This window comes from Lepidothrix coronata, unplaced genomic scaffold, assembly GCF_001604755.1.
Source record: "Lepidothrix coronata isolate B3197 unplaced genomic scaffold, Lepidothrix_coronata-1.0 Scaffold140, whole genome shotgun sequence".
NCBI classification, from domain to species: Eukaryota; Metazoa; Chordata; class Aves; order Passeriformes; family Pipridae; genus Lepidothrix; species Lepidothrix coronata.
In genome coordinates, this window is record NW_016690320.1 from 2,109,700 (window position 1) to 2,132,642 (window position 22,943).

The 22,943-nt window shown below is 36.1% G+C and overlaps 1 protein-coding gene across 5 annotated transcripts in view; it reads right to left on the minus strand.

Moving 5' to 3' along the window:
• UNC13C (unc-13 homolog C) overlaps nucleotides 1-22,943 on the minus strand; it is a 142,767-nt gene that overhangs the window by 65,446 nt on the left and 54,378 nt on the right. For all 5 annotated transcript variants that reach the window (XM_017827549.1, XM_017827550.1, XM_017827548.1 and 2 more), the window contains exons 11-17: nucleotides 17,988-18,157; nucleotides 15,007-15,122; nucleotides 13,539-13,702; nucleotides 5,150-5,300; nucleotides 2,647-2,715; nucleotides 1,745-1,834; nucleotides 577-705 (exon numbers count right to left, since the gene is read on the minus strand). In XM_017827549.1, coding sequence (XP_017683038.1) covers nucleotides 577-705; nucleotides 1,745-1,834; nucleotides 2,647-2,715; nucleotides 5,150-5,300; nucleotides 13,539-13,702; nucleotides 15,007-15,122; nucleotides 17,988-18,157 — 889 coding nt within the window. The remainder of the gene's footprint in view (nucleotides 1-576; nucleotides 706-1,744; nucleotides 1,835-2,646; nucleotides 2,716-5,149; nucleotides 5,301-13,538; nucleotides 13,703-15,006; nucleotides 15,123-17,987; nucleotides 18,158-22,943) is intronic.

A 22,943-nucleotide genomic window follows, 5' to 3' on the forward strand; every position in this document is an offset into this window, starting at 1 on the left:
TCGAAGATTTTGAATCACATTTGGAATACAACAAATGCTATAATTATTTTGCATTGACAGTTCAGCCTGACAGACTAATATTAAGAATTGTTTTAGAATTATCCTCTGCTTTCTTAAAGTTGTTACTAAAGCTTGGATCCAAGCATGCATCATATATGTTAAAATATAAGGCTGGAAAGACAGTATATAATTTTCAGCAAATTATAATATTTTTTTTTCTAAAGATGCTAAAGTAAAATATTAGATCTTCAAAAATTATTTTCCAGTTACAGATCTTAAATGAAAAGTAATCAATGTAATGTCAGCTTCCCTAAAACCACTGGACAATTTTACAGTCATATCTGATGCGATGACTCAATTATAAGTTAACATGCTTGTTTTGAAACTCAGCTTGGTAAACATTTTTGAGTTCATAGCTGTCTGTGGGTGTATTTATGATATATTGCTCCTTCAACCATAAATAAAATGAAAACAACCTGAGAGCTTTGATACGAAGGAACTCTGGAAGGCTTTCTATTCACTTAAGGTAAACTAACAATAATGAATGAGCAAGAAACAAGTTCATATTGACCTTACCTGATCCACTAATTGGGAGTAGAGATCATAGCAATTGTCAAAAATGTATTTATAAGTTGAGTCCAGGCAGGCTCTTACACAGTCTTTCACCACAGTACTGGCTCGAGGTGGGCTCTGCAATTCCAGGACCTAATAAAATATTTGGTAAATGGTAGAATGTCAGAATTACATGGAACACAGCAAATCCAATCATTGAATATAGTTCTGCCATGCAGAATGAAAAGCTTTGAAATATAATAAAATAAAAAAAATTAAAATTGTTTTGACTTAAGATGATCTTAGTTCAAAGATGCATTAAAACACATGCTTAAGTTAGGCAAGCAGATTGTATCGCTAAGTTTTATTTGAATGAAATTACTCATATGTTGAAAGAGACCCCAGGGTTTACACCTTTACATCTTAGGGTTTGCACCCTGAAAGTTCTTTGATTATTTAGGAAATAATTAAACCATAAAATTACATGCTTTCTTCTGAATAAGAATATCAGCCAAATAGCACTTTAATTTTTAGAGCAAAGGGTTCAGCTTTTCCCTCCACTTTAGGATACATTAATTTCAACTTTAACTTAAGGGATTATTTTAATTCTCTTTATGTAGTGCCTAATGCAGTAAAATCACATACTATTACAACAACTGTTGTTTTGTGTTTCTGTTTTTTTATTCAGTAACATTAAAAAGTATCATTCTATTCCAAACTATTTCAGTACGTGATCACTTAGATACCAACCTTTGGAGTTACTAAGGCAAATAGAGTTATCAGACCTATTTTGCTGTTTGACTTCTGATTTTATGATATTACTAAGAAAATATTATTCTACATGATACATGTTCCTAAGGAGTTTAACTGAGTTTGCTTCATGTGGTTTGATTTTAAACTAATTAAAAAGATGTTTGTTTTCTTCAGGAGATGTAACAATACAGTTAAAAAAGGAAAATACAGTTGTTTCTTTTTTTAAATAATGGCTTTTATCACATTGTGAATACAAAGTATGAATAAAATGACTTTCCTTCAATGATCATCAGTAACCTGAAAGATTTAAATTAAAATCAAAGGAGATTGATTGATTAAGAATATTAACTAGAGTATGATTGTCCTGGAAAATAAATGGTAACAGCTTTTAATTTTATTTTTTTTAATCTGGAGTCATTGTGCAAATAAAGGACAATACCTTCATCCGAAAAAAAGTAATGCTGGTAAGCAGGTCCACAGTTGATTTAAGATCCTGGAGTCTTTCAGAATTGCTGGCAGGAAAATTATCCTGGTGAATCAGGAAGAGAGGAAGAGTGCAAAATTTTGGTTACAGGTAAGATCCTTGAACAACTAGTTCAAAACCCTCTAGGAAAACTAAGATGCTGCTTGGAAGGATTAGAGGTGTTCCCATGTTACCTGAATTCTGCCTGTGAGGAAGTCAGTGACAAGTATCCCTTTGACATGACTAGGAACATTTTTTATAATGCTCCTGTATTTGTAATATCAAGATTCAAACTAGTGTTATATTTCCAAAACATGAATGGAGTAAAAAAATACTAGAAAAAGACTGGAAACTGTTGCTAATTTAAATAATTTATCAGTTTTCATGGCACACGCATCACTTGTGGGCATAAATGCAGTAGTAATCTTAGTGAAGAAATAATATATATAATTTTTGCTATGATCTCTGGGTTAACAGACTGATGGGAAGAAGTGTTATTTAAATGGGTTCCTACTAATGCAACATGGGCCAAATAACCTCATGCTATGATATTATCTGGATAGCATTCCCAGATGAATTAACTTAATTATAGACTAGTTATAGACTAATTTAATCAAAGTTGTTGAATCATACTCTTTCTTGAATGTCTGCTCATCCCTTGACCCATTCTTACCTTTTGGAAAAAAAATACTAAGTTTTTCTTTTCTTTCTTTTTTTTTTCCTCCCCTTTTTTTCCCTTTACTTTTTTTTTTCAAATTGGAAAAATATTGTTGTTAAACTGCTTGAATTCTTGTTCAAGCTTTGCTTGTTCAAGCAAATTTTTGTTCCAAAGAATTTGGCATCTCATGTCAGCTCTAGATAGAATACATTGTACATACCCTGTATTTGGATAAATCAATCCTCAGAGAATTGTGCAATTGATCCAGCAGTTTTATGAACTTTTCTCTCTGGAAAAAGAAAACAAGAATAGATTTTGCAGGTTCCTGTAACTGGTGGGGTTTCAGAAAGCTGCTTTTCACTTTCAACTTATTTGAAACTCAGTTTGCTTTCCATTGTTTCATATATAAATGCTGGTTTGAAATATCCGTGTTTCAAGGCCAGGCAATGCATCTTTTTTCACTTGATTTTCCCTTTCTATGCTATATTGAGATTTACCTGGTATGCATTAAACTGCAGCTGTGCAATGCATTAGTGAGGTAACACAGACTATCTGATGCAGTATTTCCCTTTCTTTTATTTTACCTCGTGATTGCTTACACTCTTGAAGAAAGCACTTCCCCCTCTCTTTAATGAGTGAGAAATTACGCTCATTTACAGTAGAATTTGGCATAAAAGTATGATTGAAAATTATACTTCAGAAACAGTGACTTTTGTAGGAATAAGCTAAGTAATACTGTGCCGCCATAGTTTTCCATCTCAAATGTGGAGATTAACTTGTTATCATGACAAATGAAGGTGCAGAGAAAATATTTTGCTGTGAGATATCCAGCTGAGTAGCAATACTAATGAGAGTTTCTAATTACCATGTTAGAACATATTCCATAGTCTGCTGCACAAAAGTGTGCAGAAATCCTCATCAGCCTAAGTGAAAGCAGCAGACTTCTGGAAGTAGCAAGATCTGATACCTTTCAGGATGAACTGATTGTACCCACACCCTCCCCCGAATATGATCGGCAGTAATTTGAAAATAGTCTTTGTGCACTGTCTCTCATCAGTGGAGAACTAACCTACACCAAGAGCCACTAATTTGGCACAGTTCCCTTAAGGGATCAATCAAAAGGGAACTTTTTGTCATGTTATAAATCTGTACTGAAATATTCAGTCAGCCAAATCATTCCCAGCTGTAGCCTGAGGACTTGAATTTGAGATGCTCTTTTTGATGAATGATATGCAGCTATTCACTAACAAATGCCTTTTGACCCAAGAGAGAAAAATAATCTAATATTTTGCCTATAAGTCAATTGTCTGAAAAAAGAGCTCCAAATCTCTATTAGTGATGCTTACTACTCTTTTTCCACCCATCTGTTGAACTATGAATTGGATTGGAATTGCGTCAAAGTTAAACTGGCATTAACATCAGAGAAAGGACTTAATCTCTGAGGATAAAAGTAGTTCTGATCATTAGAAAAATGGAAAAAAAAAGAATAAAAAATCCAGCAGAAACATTCTAAATTGCAAAAGTTGCATCAAACTCAAAGGTCTAATAGAGCTTGAACATTGAAAGAGAAGCCTGGTTTCAACAACAGTATGGAGTCATTCCATAAAAACCCATCAATCTGCTCTAAAAGGAAAACCTGAGTATGAACAAAGAAATATTGTACTGTCATGGTAATACAATAACTGAATCACAAACGTTCTAATATCGATTTTTGACCATAAAATGTTTTCCTTTAAAGTGAAGGAGCCAGGTTAATATTCCTCTTTCAAAGCAAATCTCTAGCAGCAGGAGATAAGGTTCCAGGTCAAGAACAAGCTGTCTCCAAACTAAAGACCCAGCCCTGGCTAAATTTATATGTGGGCATTTCCACCAGACTGAACATTTAAAAGAAAAATCAATTGATACTGAGAGTAAATATTTCTCTAAAAAATTACTGTGTGGACTTGAAAATAATGACAACGGAATTCTTAAAAAATTTTTTTACTGGCTTAAATTTCAAAATATATTGTCACTACTACTTTAGGAGTATTTAGAACTAACTGTTGGACTATTTATGGCTGTAAGCAGTAGCATCAGATCCTGAGCATATTCAGAATTCAGTAATAATAACAGAAATCAATCTTTGGTGTGTTTACTACACAAAGTGAATTGAGGGACATAAGTTCTATCTCAAAGATACGTGTTCAGGAAATACAAACTAATGTTTATTTCATGTATTTGAGGCCCTGTATGATAAAAGTATGCAGGAATGCTATTCTTAATACACTGTTTGTTACAACCCAAAATCTGTTTTAGCATCCAGAGCAAATATTTTTTGCAAAACTAAAAATTTACACATTTTTCCAGGCAGGAATTGCATTTATTTACTGATGATAATCTGATAATTATGTTTCTGACTTCTGATGGGAAGACAAAAGCAAAACCAAAATTAAGTCTCTTGGTTTACTCATCCAAATGTATAATTTCATAATGTTGTCTTGAAAATCCTAAAATTCATAATGTCTCTACTATTCTAATACTGGAGAAGAGTGCTAGTCCCTCTATCACTACTTGAAACAACTGTAATTTGTGTTTAATAAATTTCAATTATGATTAATATTTTAATTCATGTCAATAAATGGTATTTTATGAAAACTGTTAAATCAAAAATACCTTTGGTATCAGCCTTAAAAAAAAAAAAAAAGAAAAGACTAGAATTCTATTAAAAAAGAAAGTCCACTTACCCCAAAGTTAGTAGCAGCAAAGCGATCTGAGGCAGATACATTAGTTGCTGCTGTGGTATGAGCATAGAAAGCATTTATATTGGCCAACAATGTGCTCATAACTGCTGGAACACCAGGGCACATATATTTAGAAGATAGACAGGAAAAGTGCCTGCAATTCAAATAAACCAACAGTTATTAAAGGTGGCAAGGAATCTGCTCTTTTTCTCACCACAATTTCTTTTCAGCTCCAATGATGTAACTTTCAAGCTACCTCATGGAAAGTTGTGCAGATGCATATGAGGAAAATCCAGACATGTTTGATATAATTGCTGCTTGCTGCACACTGATATTTGCAAACTGAACACATCAAATTCGCATTTGGTTCTTACCCTGTTAATCCTAAACAAAAAACCATGATTTAACTATCTTAATTACTACTAAGCAAAATGTTCATTACTAACAAAACCTTAAAACCAAAAAAAAACACAACTTATCAACATAAAAAGCCACAGAGATCCACAGCATAAAAGGATTTAATTGTTGCCAACAAAAAGACTCAAGCACTTTTGCGTAGCTTTTATTTTAAACTACATTATTGATGAAAGCAACTTCTGGGTCCACCTTGATTTGATTTAGGCCATAACTGAAACTGTTCCACTTTGATTCAGGGCAGTAAAATTTAGGTAATCAGTCTGTTAAACCCAAAGCAGCCCAAACCAGAGTTGTAATGTAGCAGCAGCAGCACTGTTTACTTGTTTAACACAGCAGGAGATGCTGTATTGTAGCATACAAGGAGTTTACAACACAAGAAAACATGAGAGGTATAAGATGGGTGAAAGTTCTAACACATGAGGAGAGTGAAAACGTAAATTCCTAATGTCATAATGTCATGAAAACATAAATTCCTAGGCAGGACTGGGAAGGAGATAAAGGGATAAAGAGTAAATGTACATAGATAGGAAAGAGAATGAGGGGGATTAGGCAGAGAAGATGACGGTGAAAATGAGTGTACAGTCCTACAGAAAAGGATGAAGAAACTCCAGTCACTCTGGAGCTCTCTCTATGACTGAAGGTCCTGATTTGGCCACATGCTCCTCTTAGCTGGAGACTCTGGCTCCTCTCTCCTGTTTTTCCTCAGGAGCATAAGGCAGAGCAGTGTGCTGGGCCTGAACCACCTGGGCACTAGTGCCCTTCCAAGAAAAAAATTAACACAAGGTACGACTGAACTCCATCCTGCTGGATTTAGGCCAAGTACCCTTTACTGCTGTCACTGCCCATATCATCTTTCAAGACATCATTCAAGAGTATTTTCATCTTGTGTTTGGATTCCTGTTCCTAAAGCTATAAAAAATGAGCTCTTCATACTTTCTTCCAAGCCTGCACACAAACTCACTCTACCTGCATTATTCTTTCTGATACCCGCTCATTGTCTCAGCAGTCCTCTAAATTGCTTCAATCTGCTATTGTGACTGACCCTATTAATTATATTCCTGCTTTCTGATGTTCCAGGGCTGCAGAAACTTGCTTCTGCTGAAGAGACAACAGTATTTTGTTGTCAACAAGTCCCCCATGTCACTGACTCCGTATATTTGCAGATCCCTTAAGTGTATTTATAGATGCCTTTTTCATAACACTTTGGGGAAATCTGCAATTTTCCATCTACCAAACAACTCATGTTCTGTTAGTCTATAGATTTAAAAGGGAAATTAGGGGGAATGGAGTGAATCACAAGGCAGCATCACATGAAGTATCTCTTGCTTCTGCTTTTCCAGTACTCCTGTCTCAGTTCACAGACTTTTACTACAGATGCCCATCTATAGATTCACAAATGGGCGTAAAAGATGCCCTGGGCTGTCAGTCACTAACACCACTACAAACCAAGCACTCTGCAGCTCTTCATTTAGCTGGCAAAGGAGACATCTCAACTGGAGTTTACTTCAGGAATCTGTGTCAAGTCACAGATGTGTTAAAAAAGAAAATTCTCAAACTCCCCAAGGGCCCAGGCTCAGGATTCAGGCTTCATTAATGCACTTGACATCCATTCCATACCTAGATATCAGAGGCAGATACCATAAAATTATTGACCAAACTGCTCTCCTCAAGCACCTTAGTCAATGAAACAGGCTACAGAACCTGGGAAAAGATTGAAAATAGAATCAGCTACTTGCAGTAAGGTAAATGTGATGCTGAACACATCCACCTCTCACGACAGTTGCATGATCACTGTGGTCAACACAGGACCAAAGTTTTTAAGTGCTCTAGACTGAAAGTGTATTTTAATTACCAGTGAGTGCTCAAAACATGTGTGTGATCTATAAATGAAAGCATTTTTCTATTTATTTTTCCTAAAAAAAATAAAGCACAGGAGATGTATGTCAACTGATCCTGTAATTGAAAGGTAATTGGCAGGAAAACTTCTAAAATGGTAATTTTCTAACTCTTTAGCATTTTACTCAAGATAAATCCACTTATAATTTAAACCATAATTCCCAAGAAAAAAATCAAGTAATTAACTATGTATGTAAAAATACCTAAAGAAAATCCCAGCACGTATTCATGTTTTGCTACTTTATAGTATCATCCAAAATCTCTGACATATTAAGGAGAATCTAAGGCTACAGTCCTCATATGTGTGGTGTTTCTGTATTTGCAGCCTTTCTAGGCCAAGCCAGGTGGGTTTTCTCTACCATTAGACTCTCTTTAAAGTATTTTCAAGCTGGGTTTATGTATCACACAGTCTTGCCCCAGTGTAGGGATATATATTGATACTTACAAGTTGTATCACGGTAGTGATGTTCAAAATGCTTTACAAGCATTTCTCAGCCCTCCTGTAAGGTTGATCTGTAAGTTTTGTCATCTCTGTTTTAGAAAACAGAGAAACTGCTCAAATCTACACACAGATCAATCACTTGGGCCAGGACCAGAACTCAGCATTCCCAGCTATGTGCTCATAGGATAATATCAAACCTTTCATTCACTGCCAGTATTTTCAAGAAGTACTTTTAAATACCACTGTGTGAATCTGACAAAAACACAACACAGCTCCCTACCCCTTAGGAGAACCTGTCATTATATGTCACATGTTTTCTGTCAAGTAGAAGAATAATAATTTCCTTTGTAATAAAATACAATAGTGATGTCAGGTGATTCTTACCACGAAAGATAACCTTCAAAGTTAATGGAAATCTCTCCTGATATATTAATCACATGAATTTTGAGAAATATAAGTACAAACGAATAGAATTATTTTTCAAAAATATGACACCAAAATACTGAATATACACTTTTACCGGTGACCTTTAATTTCCAAAAATTTTCTAGTGGACCTAAAGGCCTTCAGCGTATGAGTAACCCCAATGTGGAGATAAGAAGGCACTAATAACCCCACTGGCCTTAGAGTCATACCTATAACATAGCAGAATGATCTGCTGTGTGAGGAGGCAGGCAAAAGGGGCAGTCAGCAGCAGCTCTATATGAGAAGCCTTTGAGATTGTGCCATTTGCCTTCAGGGAACATGACAGACCATGTTCCCGAAGTTCTGGTCAACATTTTAAGTTTGGCATGGCATCTTCTGCAGGTTCTTCCAACCATTTCACACTGAGCTACCCATGACCTGTACTGACCTCTTATATTTAAAATAGTCCCAAATTGCACCAATTTGTCATGAGGAAAAATTAAACCTCTTAGTGTAATTTGTTTATGTCCTCATTGTATCACTGCACCATTTCACCTGTGTTAGTGAAAATGATGATAAAGTATCAAGCGACAGGCTTTTGTTTCTCTCCTTTGTTTAATTAAAATCTCTCAAGCTCACAGAACCTATTAAATATATCACATGCAATATGGGTCATGACTCTGAGAGTGTTGATAACTCAGGTTATCAGCCACCTGCAAGCCACCTGGCTTTCTTCTGCTTGCTAACATATATAAACCAAAGGGAACCTCCCTCCTTGCTTTTGTAGATCTTTTCAAAGAGCAGCAAAATAACATGAGTTATTAACAATTTCTAGTGTGTAGAAAATGTCACAGAAAACAGTGTTAAGTCTCACACATCTTAGAGTAATATTGCATTGTTTAAGCTAGAGCCAGATCTAAAACCAGGCCTGCTTGCTCCAACTTTCTTTCTGTGCAATTTCTTGACTAACATGCAGTGCCTGTGATTCTTCCACTACTTCTGCTACTGTGAATTGGTGAAGAAAGAAGGCAAATTCATGTGCTGTACTCAGCAAGCAAATGCCATCAATAAAAAATTAGTTTAATGGGCGATTTGTGTGCTTTTTGCAATGTTGCCACAGTAATTGAAGACTAGCAGGAGAACGAGATGACATAGTTAATGTCCATTAACCTGCTGGAATGAGAGCTATGTCACTGATTGAGGAGCATTAGCTTCTACCTGTGGTGACTCTTGCCAGTAAGAAGCAAAGATCTTAGAGCTTTTAATGCACTTGACTCCATTACACAGTAAATCCAGGTTGCTGATGTTATGTATAATTTCAGTGTCTAGTCAAACACTGTTTCAATACGTGCTCTGATTTTTGCCTCTTAAAGAGAAATAAATTACATTGAAAAAGGAATGAGAGGAAAAATGTTTGGGTTTTTTTGATGGAGGAGAGGAGGCTTAATATATGTAGGTAAATAAAGTTTCAGTATGATTCCTTCAAGACATTGAATTTACAGCATAAATTGCCATCAATCACCACAGTCATCAAAATAAAGGCCAAGCAGATCACTGAGCTGGTTTTCTGCTTTCCCCTCCTGTTTTCTGTGGTAGCTATTTTCTCTCCTATCTTCTCACACATATATGTTTCTACTTTTGAGAGTTACACATACTATTCCTGTAGCTAACAGCACCTATCTGGCTGCTATTCATTTAAAAAAAAAATCTTTTCTGAGCCATATAAGAATGACTGTAATTGTCTTTCATTTCTTCTCCTAACACAGACTCCATGATGAGTGGAGGAATATAATAATCATAAAAAAGAAGGGTGGATTATGGAATCTGTCTGGTCAAGATTTCAAAGAACTGTAATTACTGCAACTAAAGCAGACTTTTTGGTGTTTTTTGACTTTGGGTCAATGATTGTTTTTCTGCTCACATGAATTCCACATGTGGTGATTTATAAGCAGATTTCCTTGCTTAGGAACTGGGTAGTTGTAACCTGTGTCTTGAGAGTAAGACACCCCTTCTAAGTGGGCATCTTCAGGGAAAAACTAACTGCATTTATTCTCACAGAAATGTGGATGCCTCTATCTTCAGCAATAGTTGCAATCAAGCTTGAATTCATTCTCTTATAAGTTTAATGAGAAAGGTCTAACTGGGGACAATGACTAAGAGCAGATAAGTAACCACCTATGTGATACCTTTTGGGTTGGTATCCACATTCCAGTATGAGTATACTCAGTGTATTTGGAATATCAACAGCATATTTTTGAAGTGTTATTTCTTTGCTCTAAAGGAATAAATATAAATAAATATTGAGAGCCAGGAAAAAATCATCAGGGATCACACAAGAGGATCACAATGACAAAGCCACCGGCATGAACCAGCAATAATAAACAAGTTGGGTTGTTTACTGCTGTACTGGAACAGGATGCCAAATTGTTCTAGACAGGGGTACTTTAGGGAAGCTTAATAAGATTTTTGTTGTGTTCAGAAATGCAGAAGGGCATATGTTTCTATTCCAGCATAGGCCATCTACCCATACTTAACAGGGTCAAAACTGACTATCATTAAGTGGCACTGAAGCTTTATACAGTAGCTAATTTTGAAACAAATCTGAATACTAAAAATTACACTCAGACAAAAAGAGCACCTCATTAACAACATCCTGAAACTCATGTGAGCCTGATAAAGAGCATGTGGATGCTCTTGGGGGTCTGGATCATGGAGTATTAAAGCATAGTCAGTTTTTCATTTACAAATGCAAACATTTTAATTTGCAATGTTATCCTGAGACATGCAGTAGAAGTACTGTGCAACTAGATTCTCGAGCAAAGAATGCTTACACAATATTCCTTTGGGCAAAGCGATTACATTCAAATTCCCTCTCTGATGTATGGTAGAAAATTGCTTTTGTTTAGTAGGAGCTCTTCATTACCAAATGGAATCTGATAATTTTGTTTTCCAAATCAAATAACTGTACATTTTCTTCCAGCCACTAAAATTGTTCCACAAGAAAAAGGTGATCTCATAAAAAGAAGTAAACCCAACAGATAATAGTCCAAAAGAAAATTCCTCATGACAGATCTATTTTTTTCACTACTCTTCTTCTCAAAGTCTGAATGCTCTGAGGCATGTCTGCAGGTGAATCAGCAAAATGATATATATGAATATGTATTCTTCTCCAAGTATTATTTGAGATTACATTCATTACTGATTTTATTCCTAACTTACACAGGATGAGGCCTTCCCCTCAAATAGGGAGGGCTCATTATTAACAAGTAACATTTAAAAGGACATGGGTATAGGGGCAGTGAAATCTTAGCTTTTATTTCCTGTGAGTACCAATATTAAATTAACTTTCTTATTATACCTGCCTTCAAAAAATTTGCTTGCAGTCACCAACAGCAAGGAAATTTGGTGGAAAAGGTATAGAAAAAAGCAAGAACAAAAAGAGGACAAGGCAAAGTAGGTCATTTAACTTAAAATGGCTTGGTTAGAATTTCTGAGTAAGGATTCCTGAAAAAAGTGTTGCAGTACTTGCCCAGTTCCATGTTAGTTGTTCAGAGTAAATTTACTTCCTTTTCATAAATATCTCTGTGTTATGTTGTTTACCAAGATAAAAGTTAAGTATCTTCTTTATTAAAAGAAAAGCATCTTTATATGAAAACATAACCCGTTCATTTCTAACACTGGAAGTGAAAAAGTTCTTTAAATGCATCAGTTATATTGCTATTTTTGCAATGTTGACTTATGTAACATTTGAATTTCTAAAACCAGTTTCAAACTTTTTCTGGCAAATTTCACATTACTGGTATACATCAAGAGATGAAGAAAAAGCAACTTCAAAATAATTTTACAGTTCAAGTTGTCCATCAGAAATACTGCCATGTGGTATTGAGATAACCAACTACTGGGCTATAGTTAAGAGGAAACACTAATCAAGATCAGTACTTTATTTCGTAATGCAAACCAGTAATAACAGCCCTCCCTTGGCATTAATAGCTCTTGAGAATTCATCTTTCATCAAACCTTGAATTCATTTTGATACACACAGCAGGAGCAACACTATCATTAACATTTTGGTAAAAACACCATACCATTTTAAATCAAGTTATAAAACTATAATACCGTGCTAGTTAATAAGAGACATACCTTAATCAAGATGTAAAAACATACATGGCTAAAGAGAAGTTAAACACGAAAACAAAAATATTCAGGAAACTCAGTGCATGAATTTCTCCATATATAGTTAAGATATGTGATACCACACAGGAACTGTCAAGTTTAATAAATTATTCTGTGCAATGCTGTGTAAGGTCCTTGAAGGAAAAGCAATAAAATGTATATATTACAAAGACATCCTCTGCCTTTCTATTAGATGTACAGTACAATAATTCACAGAGAGCTACATAAAGTGAAAGACATGCTCATTGCAGTAGCAGATGGTGTCATTATATCCTGCAATAAAAAGAAAACTTCATACATTTATGTGCCTTCATACTTATTATATGACTTTTCAGGAGGTAAAGAGATGGAGAAAATGAGAGACACATTCTGATTCAAAATTCCATAATATCAGCTTTCTGCAAGAAAAAGAATTCTCTATTTCTTCTTTAGAGAACTCCTTTGGAGTCCTCTGCTTTCCTACAGCTCCAGTAGGGGCAGACTGTAGTCCTTTTCACCAGAAAACTTTTTACTGGACAACTGAGAATACATGATGGGGCTCTCATGCCTCCAGGCCTCTAAGCTAAATGGTGCTGTGTTCTAAAGTGTTCAGGCAGCTGCTTAGAATGGACAGTGTAGCAGCAGGTTTCAATACTGTCAAAACCAGTTTGCATTTATTATTTACATATACTATGGAAGCTCACTACAGACGTTGCTGCTGTTCTGTGATGATTTCTGTACTCCTGGAAAAGAGCACAGAGCTCGTGAATCCCTGTTCTACCACCCCAGTCCTATCTGGAACACCGCAAGTCTTTCTGAGCCCTCCTATATATGAATATCATAAGGATTAAGAAATGCATTAGCAGTAATACCAGTAACAGCTCATAAATGCTTATAATATATCTTAATTCCACTGCAGATGAGAAGCACTTCAACAAGAATCAAATGGACGAAAATGATAACAAAAATTTAAATCAGGAATGGAAGAGAAATGGAGAATGAAAGCATGAAGCCTTGGAACTCATCTATTCCCTCAGATTCTTGAGAGTAGAGCAGAAAAGCAGACCTGCTAATACTCACGTCATAGCTTGGTAAATATATTCAATTCCATAGCGCATTGCAAATTCATCCACGATTTCTTGTGCAGCATCATCAAAGTACACCTTCCAGGCCTCATCGCCTTTCACCTCAGGGATTTTCACAACCCCGTTAGATTTAACTTCCGTCAAGTAATGGAACAGATTCTAAAGGTAAGAAACGTTTCAAACAGGGAATTTAGGCTTTTAAGTAGCATTCTGAAAATACATCCTATATATAGTCATTAATATATGAATTGCCAGGGGTTTTTTATTGTTTATTTTTCTGAAGACTGGCACAGACTACTCAGCAGGCTTGTGATTCAGAGCATTGCTCTGTCTCCTTGATATGAAGTCCTGACAGTCAACTGGCACAGAAAGACTGCAACATAAAATACTGCAGAAGCTTATCTATTAATTGCCCGTGTTAATGAATGAAATTGTGATGTTGTAACACTTACTACCTAGTGTTTCAACTTTAATTGGCTCTGTGAACAATAAATTTCAAATTCATTATTTGAGACCTGTAAGTTACAGGAAGATAACAGAAATATGGCAGATGCCTCTCAAGCAGTGCAAGGGGTGCAATAAAATTTCAGTTTAGTAATCTTGGGAGTAAAGCTAACTGAGCAGCCAATTTTATTTCCTGTTTTCAACGGTGAAAAAGACCCTAAAACTTTGAAATACTTTCAGTTTTGCTAATTAGCCCATAACTGCCTCTTAAAGGATTATCTTAAAGCAATAGCAGGTCAAAATCTATCAGCACAAATGCCCTGTGAATATCCAGTTTTACAAATGGTGAACAAGGGGATTTTGTGGATACACACTAGTGCTGAACTTTCAGCCATATATTAACTATCAGCTTTCAGAAACTGATTGTATTTTCGGAACAGAATTTCTACGTGGTTCACTATTTGAGGGAAGGGGAACCAATTACTAGGAAAATCTTTCAAAAGACACACTGCTTTGTCAGTGATGATTTTTTTTCCAATGTTGACAAAAGCAATCTAGATGACAGGAAAATGAAATTTTATATTGTCTGTGCTTCTCTTGCATTTTCTCACTCTCTCCAAGATATGAATTAATGTAGGACGAAATAAATCCTTCAGAGTTAATAGCTCTATTTCTGTAATATACTGAAATGTTTGTATATTCTCTATGTCAGAAAACATGTAAGGAGCATCAAAGTGCTAAATCAAAACACAGTACCGGGAGAGCTTATCTGGCTCTATCTCTTATTTTTCTAACACCTACTGGCAGGAATGATCTGTTGGTCTTACATTGTCCTGCCTTTGCTTCTGAACCTGATATGCCATCAGCAATACAAAATGAGAAATCTAAAATAAACTTGTCCTGAGGTATGTCAGCAGTTATTTGTTACAGTGTTCTAATGTTCAGTAGCCTTTTCTCCTCATCCTTGCAACAACAGAATAGTCATTTCTGTAGAGTATACTTTAACTTCTCCTACATACCTCATGTAGACAGGTGTATTGCACATGATAGGGAGCAACTTTCTCCTCTCCTTCTATTTCAACATTGATTTTCAGTCTAATGGCACCAGAGACAGCTGATTTATCTGTTCGCTTTTCTGAGGAGCAGAAAAATAATACATCAATTAACAACCAAGAACACATGTATGTCATATGAAAAGCTTTCATAAATCATTCTAGTTTAATGACTTTTTTAAAGTCAGAAAGTCCTGCTGTTGAAAAAGAAGAATTTTTTAGTACTTCACACATGGTTCAGCCCATGAAATAGAATATCAAACTGTGAAATAATCAATCTTTCTTATTTTATCTGCCATATTCAAATCAGACTGCGTTGCAATTTATTTATCACTCTTCCCTTTTCAAAGAAATTATTTTAATTTTCTATCTATTATCTGTACTAATTATTATTATTTTCCTTTATTTATGAAGACTTTAGCAAGAACCTGGACTACTGTGTTTGAGTGTGGTGGGTTGACCCTGGGGAGACACCAGATGCCCACCAAAGCCACTGGATCACTTCCCCTCCTCAGCTAAACAGGGGAAAAAAAATAGAATGAAAGCCTCATGGGTCGAGAGGACAGGGACAGCTCACTCACCAGTTACTTTCATGGGCAATACCAGACTCAGCTTGGGGAAAAATTAATGTGTTACCAATGAAATCAGAGTAGGATAACGAGAAATAAACCCATACCTTAAGACACACCTTCCCCACACCCCTCCCTTCTCCCCAGGCTTAACTTCACTCCCGATTTTCTCTACCCCTCCCTGTCAGTGGCACAGAGGGATGGGGAATGGGGGCTGCAGTCAGTTCATCACACACTGCCCCTGCCACTCCTTCCTCCTCTGGTGAAGGACTCCTCACAGTCCTTCCCTGCTCCAGTGTGTGGTCCCCGCCATGGGAGACAGTCCCCCATGAACTTCTTCAGACTGAGTCCTTCCCATAGGCTGCAGTTGTTCATGAACTGCTGCAGCGTGGGGCCCTTCCACAGGGTGCAGTCCTTCAGGAACAGGCTCCAGCATGGGTCCTGTGTGGGATCACAAATCCTGCCTGCAAACCCACTCCAGTGCAGGCTCCTCTCTCTGCAGGGCCACAGCTCCTGTCAGGAGCTGCTCCAGCACAGACTTCCCCCAGGGTCACAGCCTCCTTTGGGCATCTACCTGCTTTGGTGTGGGATCCTCCATGAGCTGCAGGTGGATCTCTGCTCCTCTGTGGACCTCCATAGGTTATGGGGGACCAGCTGCCTCACCACAGGCTGCACCACGAGCTGCAGGGGAATCTCTGCTCCAGCACCTGGACCACCTCTTACCCCTCCTTCTTCACTGACCTGGGTGTCTACAGAGCTGTTCCTGTCACATATTCTCACTCCTCTCTCCAGGAGGAGTTGTGCGATCACCTCCTGTCCCTGCCAACTTTTTAAATACATTATATCCCAGAGGTGCTACCACTGTCACTGATGGGCTCAGCCCTGGCCAGCAGCAGGTCCATCTCAGAGCTGGTTGATATTGTCTCTGTCAGACATGGGGGAAATTTCTGGCACCTTCACACAGAAGCCATCCCTGTAGCCCCCCCACTACCAGAACCTTGTCATGAAAACCCAGTACACCGAAACTCAGAATGTTCTTGGCAGAGCTCAATGACAGAGCCAAACTGACTCTTGCAGAAGAAATGCTATGAAGAACTTTGTTTATTCTATTTGATTTGCTGTTCCTCATTGTGGAGGTTATGATCTTTGACTCCATTTTGCATTTTTCCAGTCCACTCCAGCAGTGTAGCTGAGACAATCTTCAATTCCTTCACAAAGTGCTGTGATGTGAGTGGTGATGAACAGTACAATTGCACAAATTCCAGCTGTTTTGAGTGTTTTACTCTTCTTTCTTCTGTATGATGTAACATATTGCAGTTATGTATTGGAATAAAATATGCCGTTCTTTTTAGAAAATTAGGATTATGATGACCCCTTTATCAATATTTTTTAGATGCTGATTGAAAGGGTTTCATTCCAGATTCTTCCTTTTGCAGAGCACATAGATTTTTTTACGCTATTATTAAACTGCTTCCTGCCAAATCATTTCAGCGTGATTTGTTTTAAAAATCCATTTCATAATAACTTACATCGCTGAAATTTTTGAAGAAATAAAATTCAGAATTCATAATGACCCAATTATCTTACCTTTGAAAAATAACTCTTTATAATTAGGAAAAAAACCCAAGAGTTTATATTCATTGTCAATAAGAGATCAAATATCTATATATGATCTATATATGAAATATATATATTGGGAAATGAAACACCAGACAATGTAAAAAGAGCTGTTGATTAGGAAATGAATTTCAGAAAACTATATCATGTAATTCAGCTGAAGTTTTTACAGAGCAGGCTAACTTAAATAAAATAAAAATGTTAATATCATATTTTTATGCTTGAATATGGGAGATTAACTTTTAAAATTATTTTATGCTTCAGTTTAGATGGAGAAAATATATTCTGAGACATTATTCCATTAATTTATTTCTGGTTGAAAGATTGATAATTTTAAGGACCTGTCCAGACAAGAAAGTGCAGTCATCGAGGACAACAGAGAACAGTGGAAAACAGATGATTAAGCCCAGAATGGTAATAAATAATTTTTTAAAATATGTGACAAAATGAATGTGAAGAACAATAAAAATATTTGTAAATGTATTTCCCAAAGAATGCTACTGTTATTGGACTACTCTAAGATGTTTGGTTTTCTTACACAGTTTTAATTTTGCTTTAAATGAAATATTTTTCTTTAATATCATTGGGATTAGTCTGCTCTCTGTAATTGTCAGAAACCAAAAAAGGATGAAATTAACCTGCGATATTTAAGATTTTAAGAGCTGTACATTGGTACCAAAGCTATATTTTTTTTAAAGTCACAAAATTAAAGACACTGTGATTCCACTTCAATTTGTTTTAAGAAATCAGTAAAAATCATACCTAAATTATACCATACATCCATTTCTCCACTCAGTGTTCTTACTTCAATGATTGTTTGCCCCAGGAAGTCATCTGATTCTTTTTTGAAATGTTGCTTTACTCTAGACTTGATGTCATCATCTTCATCCCATACTCTCACTTTTATTCTATCTGTAGAATTATGGCATTCACTGGAAAAACAAAAATAAAATACAAAATGTGAGTAACACACAAGCTATATATCTCTGTACTGCTGTCTAATTAATTGACCTCGATTTTCATACACTTGCTTAATTGCATAAAGTGTCAGAATACAAACAACCTGCAACATCTAGTGGAATAAAAGGCCATCCCATATTGCCAGGGACAAAACTGGAATTGCTATATATACGAGAAAGTAAAGAGATTAACTTGATTGAATTATATACGCACAGAGATTGTATTTAGGAATGTCAAGAACTCCTCATTAAATTATTAATTAATTTAAAATGTGTACTTCTTGATGCTATTATTTAACAAGTATCCTAAGAAAGATACAGTTAGATCAGATTTATTTGTTTAGGAATGCTATATAGTACATAGAGCAAACTACAAAAGTAGTAGTCTAGAATAATACAAAAAGTGAAAAAAAAAATTAAAGAACATTTTTACTGTGTGTCAGGAAGCTTTTGGAAAAAACTCAAGAAGTACCCACACACATCACTGCAAGACAAGAAGGCAAACAGAAAAACCTAGGGAAATAAGTAGCTTCTTTAAAAGATATAGTAATTTTCTCCAAGACCTCCATTCCCTGGTAAGGAGAAGGAGTGGAGACAGACTGCCATGTACTAAAAAATTTATTGCAAATTTAATTTGCTTACCAACCCCTCATGGATTGAGTGGATTTGAGAAACTACTGGATGTGTGAGGGAATGAGGAGGTTTCACTTGCAATCTGCAGAGTACCCAGTGGATAAAAATTTTTTCTCCCAGCTACGCCCTGCATGTATTTGCACAGAAACTGAAAAGAAACTCTATTGCTGCTTATTTCTATAAGCCACAATGAGGACTATTTACAATTCATCAGTGCTGGCTTTTGGTGCCTTGATTGGACTATCTTAACGTTGACTGCAGCAGTCTGTGGTAGTGAAAACTTTTCTGCTGACATTTGATGACTAGTACAGACACCAGTTACAAGGCATGTCATACTCACGCATACTAGCTGTGTTTTTTAATATCCACTCAAGAATGCTGCAAAAATATTTTAAAAATTACATATCTTTAAATATAATTTTAAAGTGTAGCAGCAAATTTTTATCTTCAGCAGGGTCTTAGTTTACACTAGATTAAGAGTTTTTACTTGAATTCTACTCAAGCACTATCACTGCTCAGTGATCTGTTTCAGTGTCTCCAGCATTAAAACAGTAATACTCTAACTTATCTTCCAACTGGCACCCCTCAGGGGTATTCTAAGAATTAATTAGTGGTGGTAATGGGCTTTGGAAGAATAAAGTTCTGTAAATGCTATTATTACTGTCAAGACCAATCAGACACTAAAAATGGCATGCACAGCTCTTACTCTGCTGCACTGTGACATCATTCAGTATCACAGAAATGCTTGTGTCTGCCTGTGTTCCAGATTTTAACTTTGCAGATATTTCTGGTAATTAAAACACACATTGTTCTGTGATTAGCAAAACTAAAAAAGCCTAGTTTCCTTTTGTCTTATGACTGGCTTCCCTGACATCTAACGAACTGCAAATCACGTACTGAATCTTCCCCCATAGTTGGGATTTTTGTAAATTGCCCCTCCATGTGAACTCCCTGGTGTTTGTTATGGGGTGAGCTCATATTGAGGACACCGTCAGGATCTCATCTCTCATCTCTCCCTGACCACCGATTTTCACAGAACGTGAAATTTCTGTGAAATTTCTCTGACTGACTACAAAATTCAAAAGCTATTGGCAAGGCCATATAAAATATAGGAAGATAGAGATGGATCAAATAAACATCTTTGCCTTAAGAAATGAGGCTAAACCCAGAAACCATTTAATTTTCCTGAAACGTAGCTCTGAGTTATTGCTTAACATTGCTGGAGTCCTGAATTGCATTTAGGTGTGAACACAACAGAAATATTAAGCAGGGGATTTCGACAGTGGCATAGGAAGATCCATCACTGGTGAGGTATTTATGTGACCCTCATCACCATATCTGTGCTTTTAGTAGAAATCTTATTCCTGCTTTGCTTCTCAAGGAGATGCTGCATATAAAAGGTCATTAAATGGTACTTCAGCACAAATACCATATTTTTATTCTCCTGAGACAGCAACAATTTCCCTCTGATGTATGCTTAGCTGATTAAGAAATATTTATTCAGGTGGTCAGGATGACTGGACTTTTCCCTGATATCTTCAGTTGTCTCTTCCACATCCTTTTCTCCTTTAACCCTAGGTCATTGAGACATGGTGAGACCCATCACAACCATGTTCATCTTTGTGTCGAAATTTTAGCACTGAGTCAGCTCTGCTATGTTTGTAATGCTCCTGTGCAAGACCACAAAAATAGCATGGATTTGTGTTGCAAGAACTGAAGAGTGGATGAATAAATATTTCTACTGGCCTGTCCTGTGGCAGTGTGACTGCAGGGAGATTTACTATTAAAATCACAGAGCTGTCTCTGCATGATTGTACTTACCTGCCCAGACTCTTAGAAATAGCACTATTTAATGACATGCACATTCTGCCTTAGTCACTGGTAACATCTGTGCAGAAGCCCTGGGTGGGATTCCTACTTCTGCTTACTCTGTCCAGGAAAATCAGCCCAAGAAATTAAAGGCTAAGACAGCATATGCTATTTTTAGTGTTCCTGTTCTTGCCACTCTGCTTTATATGCTCAGTGAAAGCGTTCACGGAGATGTGATACAAGAAGGTGAGAAGTGAATTGTTCTTCAGCACACAGAAAATGAAGATACTGAAAGCTGGGAAAGCTGCAGTATATTTACAGATCCAAGACAGAAGAGACAGTTTTAATAATTTACCAACAATCTGGTGACACATTACTTCTGCATTGCCAGAATGCCACAAAGACACGAAATAATCGTCACAGAACTTCTGCTTATTCAAATGGCTAGAGTAATAAAAGTGTAATAGTAAACTATCTCTACAACAGTATCCCAATGTAAGTTTAATATTAGATGCACTGGCATGACCTGATTATACATCTTCTCCAAGAGATCTTCACCCAGTGTTAAAATGACAACTAAGTGATACTATGCTACTTTCAGTAAGTTTAGGAAGCAATTCATTGTTATTATTATCCTCATGTTTATTATTATTGCCGTTACTGCAAGCCAGAACCAGATCCACAGCATCACAGCATTGCTATGAGAAGTCTGCCCACTCTGTTCTTACGTGTTTACAGGTAGTTCCATAGTCTGTCAAGAAATCTATTCCAGTACTTCATTAGCCCCACTATTGGCAAAATTTTCTAAAGTCTGATTTAAACCTCTCTAAATGGACTTTGTGCCTATTACTTCTTTTTCTACTATAACAGTAAGCATGGAAAAGAGATTATTCCTTTCCTCTTTGCAGGAGAAAGGATGTGTTTAAAGACATCCTTACCTCCACTACTTGTTTCTTCTCTAGTCTGGACAGTCCCAATTCTTTAGCAGTGTGGTCACGGGCCATGCTTTCTGATAAAGTAGAATGAGACTAATTATGTCTTTTCTTGCATTAGTTTATTCTGTCATAACAAAAAGAGAGTTGTATAAAATTAATCTGGATTGACAGCAGTTTGAGAAAAAGACTCAGACCAAACATGCTGTACTGTGAAACTGAAAAACACTATTGCTGAACAAACAATCTATCATTTGAATTGGTTCCTAGAAGTGTTCTTCTCTCTTGTTTGGGCTGAGGCTGTGAGACCCAGTTATTTTAATTAATTAGTCTCTCAGAAACTTGGCTGCTTATTGAAGAATTCCTAAAATGGATAAGTCTAGTAAACTAATATGCAGGTTTTATTACTCAATTGGTTTTATGTAATATAATTGTCTGCTATATACTTTTCTTATGAGACAATCCTTAAGCTATTTCAACAATTCTCACAAAACTGTGTTTAGATATCAGTGGAACACCATTTAGATATCACTGGAACACCATTTAAACAGGTAACCAACCACGTTACCTTCACTTACAGTGAAGTTCATCCTTTTTACAAGTCAGTTCAGCTGATCAAGAATGTATAAAATGAATTCTTATAGAAAGTGACTTTGGTGATGTCCTCTTGTATTTATTTCCTATACATGGCTGCTTATACTAAATATTTCTTTAGATGAATGCATTAATAATTTATTTCAGAATAAATAAAATGTGTGTAATTCTAAGGAATAACATCCACACCTGGATGCCTGAAATCAGTTTGCTCAAATGTTTTCATGCACTGAAGTTAGCAGTATATATACCCAATTAAGGTACTTATCAGAGCACATATGTGCAAAATAGAAAGAATAAATAATGTAAAATAATAATCTTGAAAGATTATTATTTTCTTTCTTGAAAGAAGTCTTTACTTGAAAGACTTCTGTATTCTACACTTGTATCTGAGATGTTAATAAATAGTCAGAGGAAATGTGGCACCTGCAAAGTCAGTAAGGCAATTAGAGATGTGTGCTTGCCAAACAGTGTCAGAGAAATCAGATTTCTATATTTCAGCAATCAACTGTTGAAAATGGTGAAGAAAAGAGTGAGAGTAGAGTTTTATTATAGGATATAGATCCAAACGTTTCTACAAAGCTGAAAACTACACAGCCCAAACATATCTTCCTGCAACTAAAGCTGAAAATGCAGTCCCTTTTCCCATATAAGATACCACACTCAAGAAGAAAGAGAAGGTGACAAACAGCTCCTATCACTGATGTTTTAGCGAAAAAATAAGAACTGCTCTGTTATCTCATTTCTGATGATGCCAGTAGAAAGGATCAAAGGCCTTAACACCTATATTA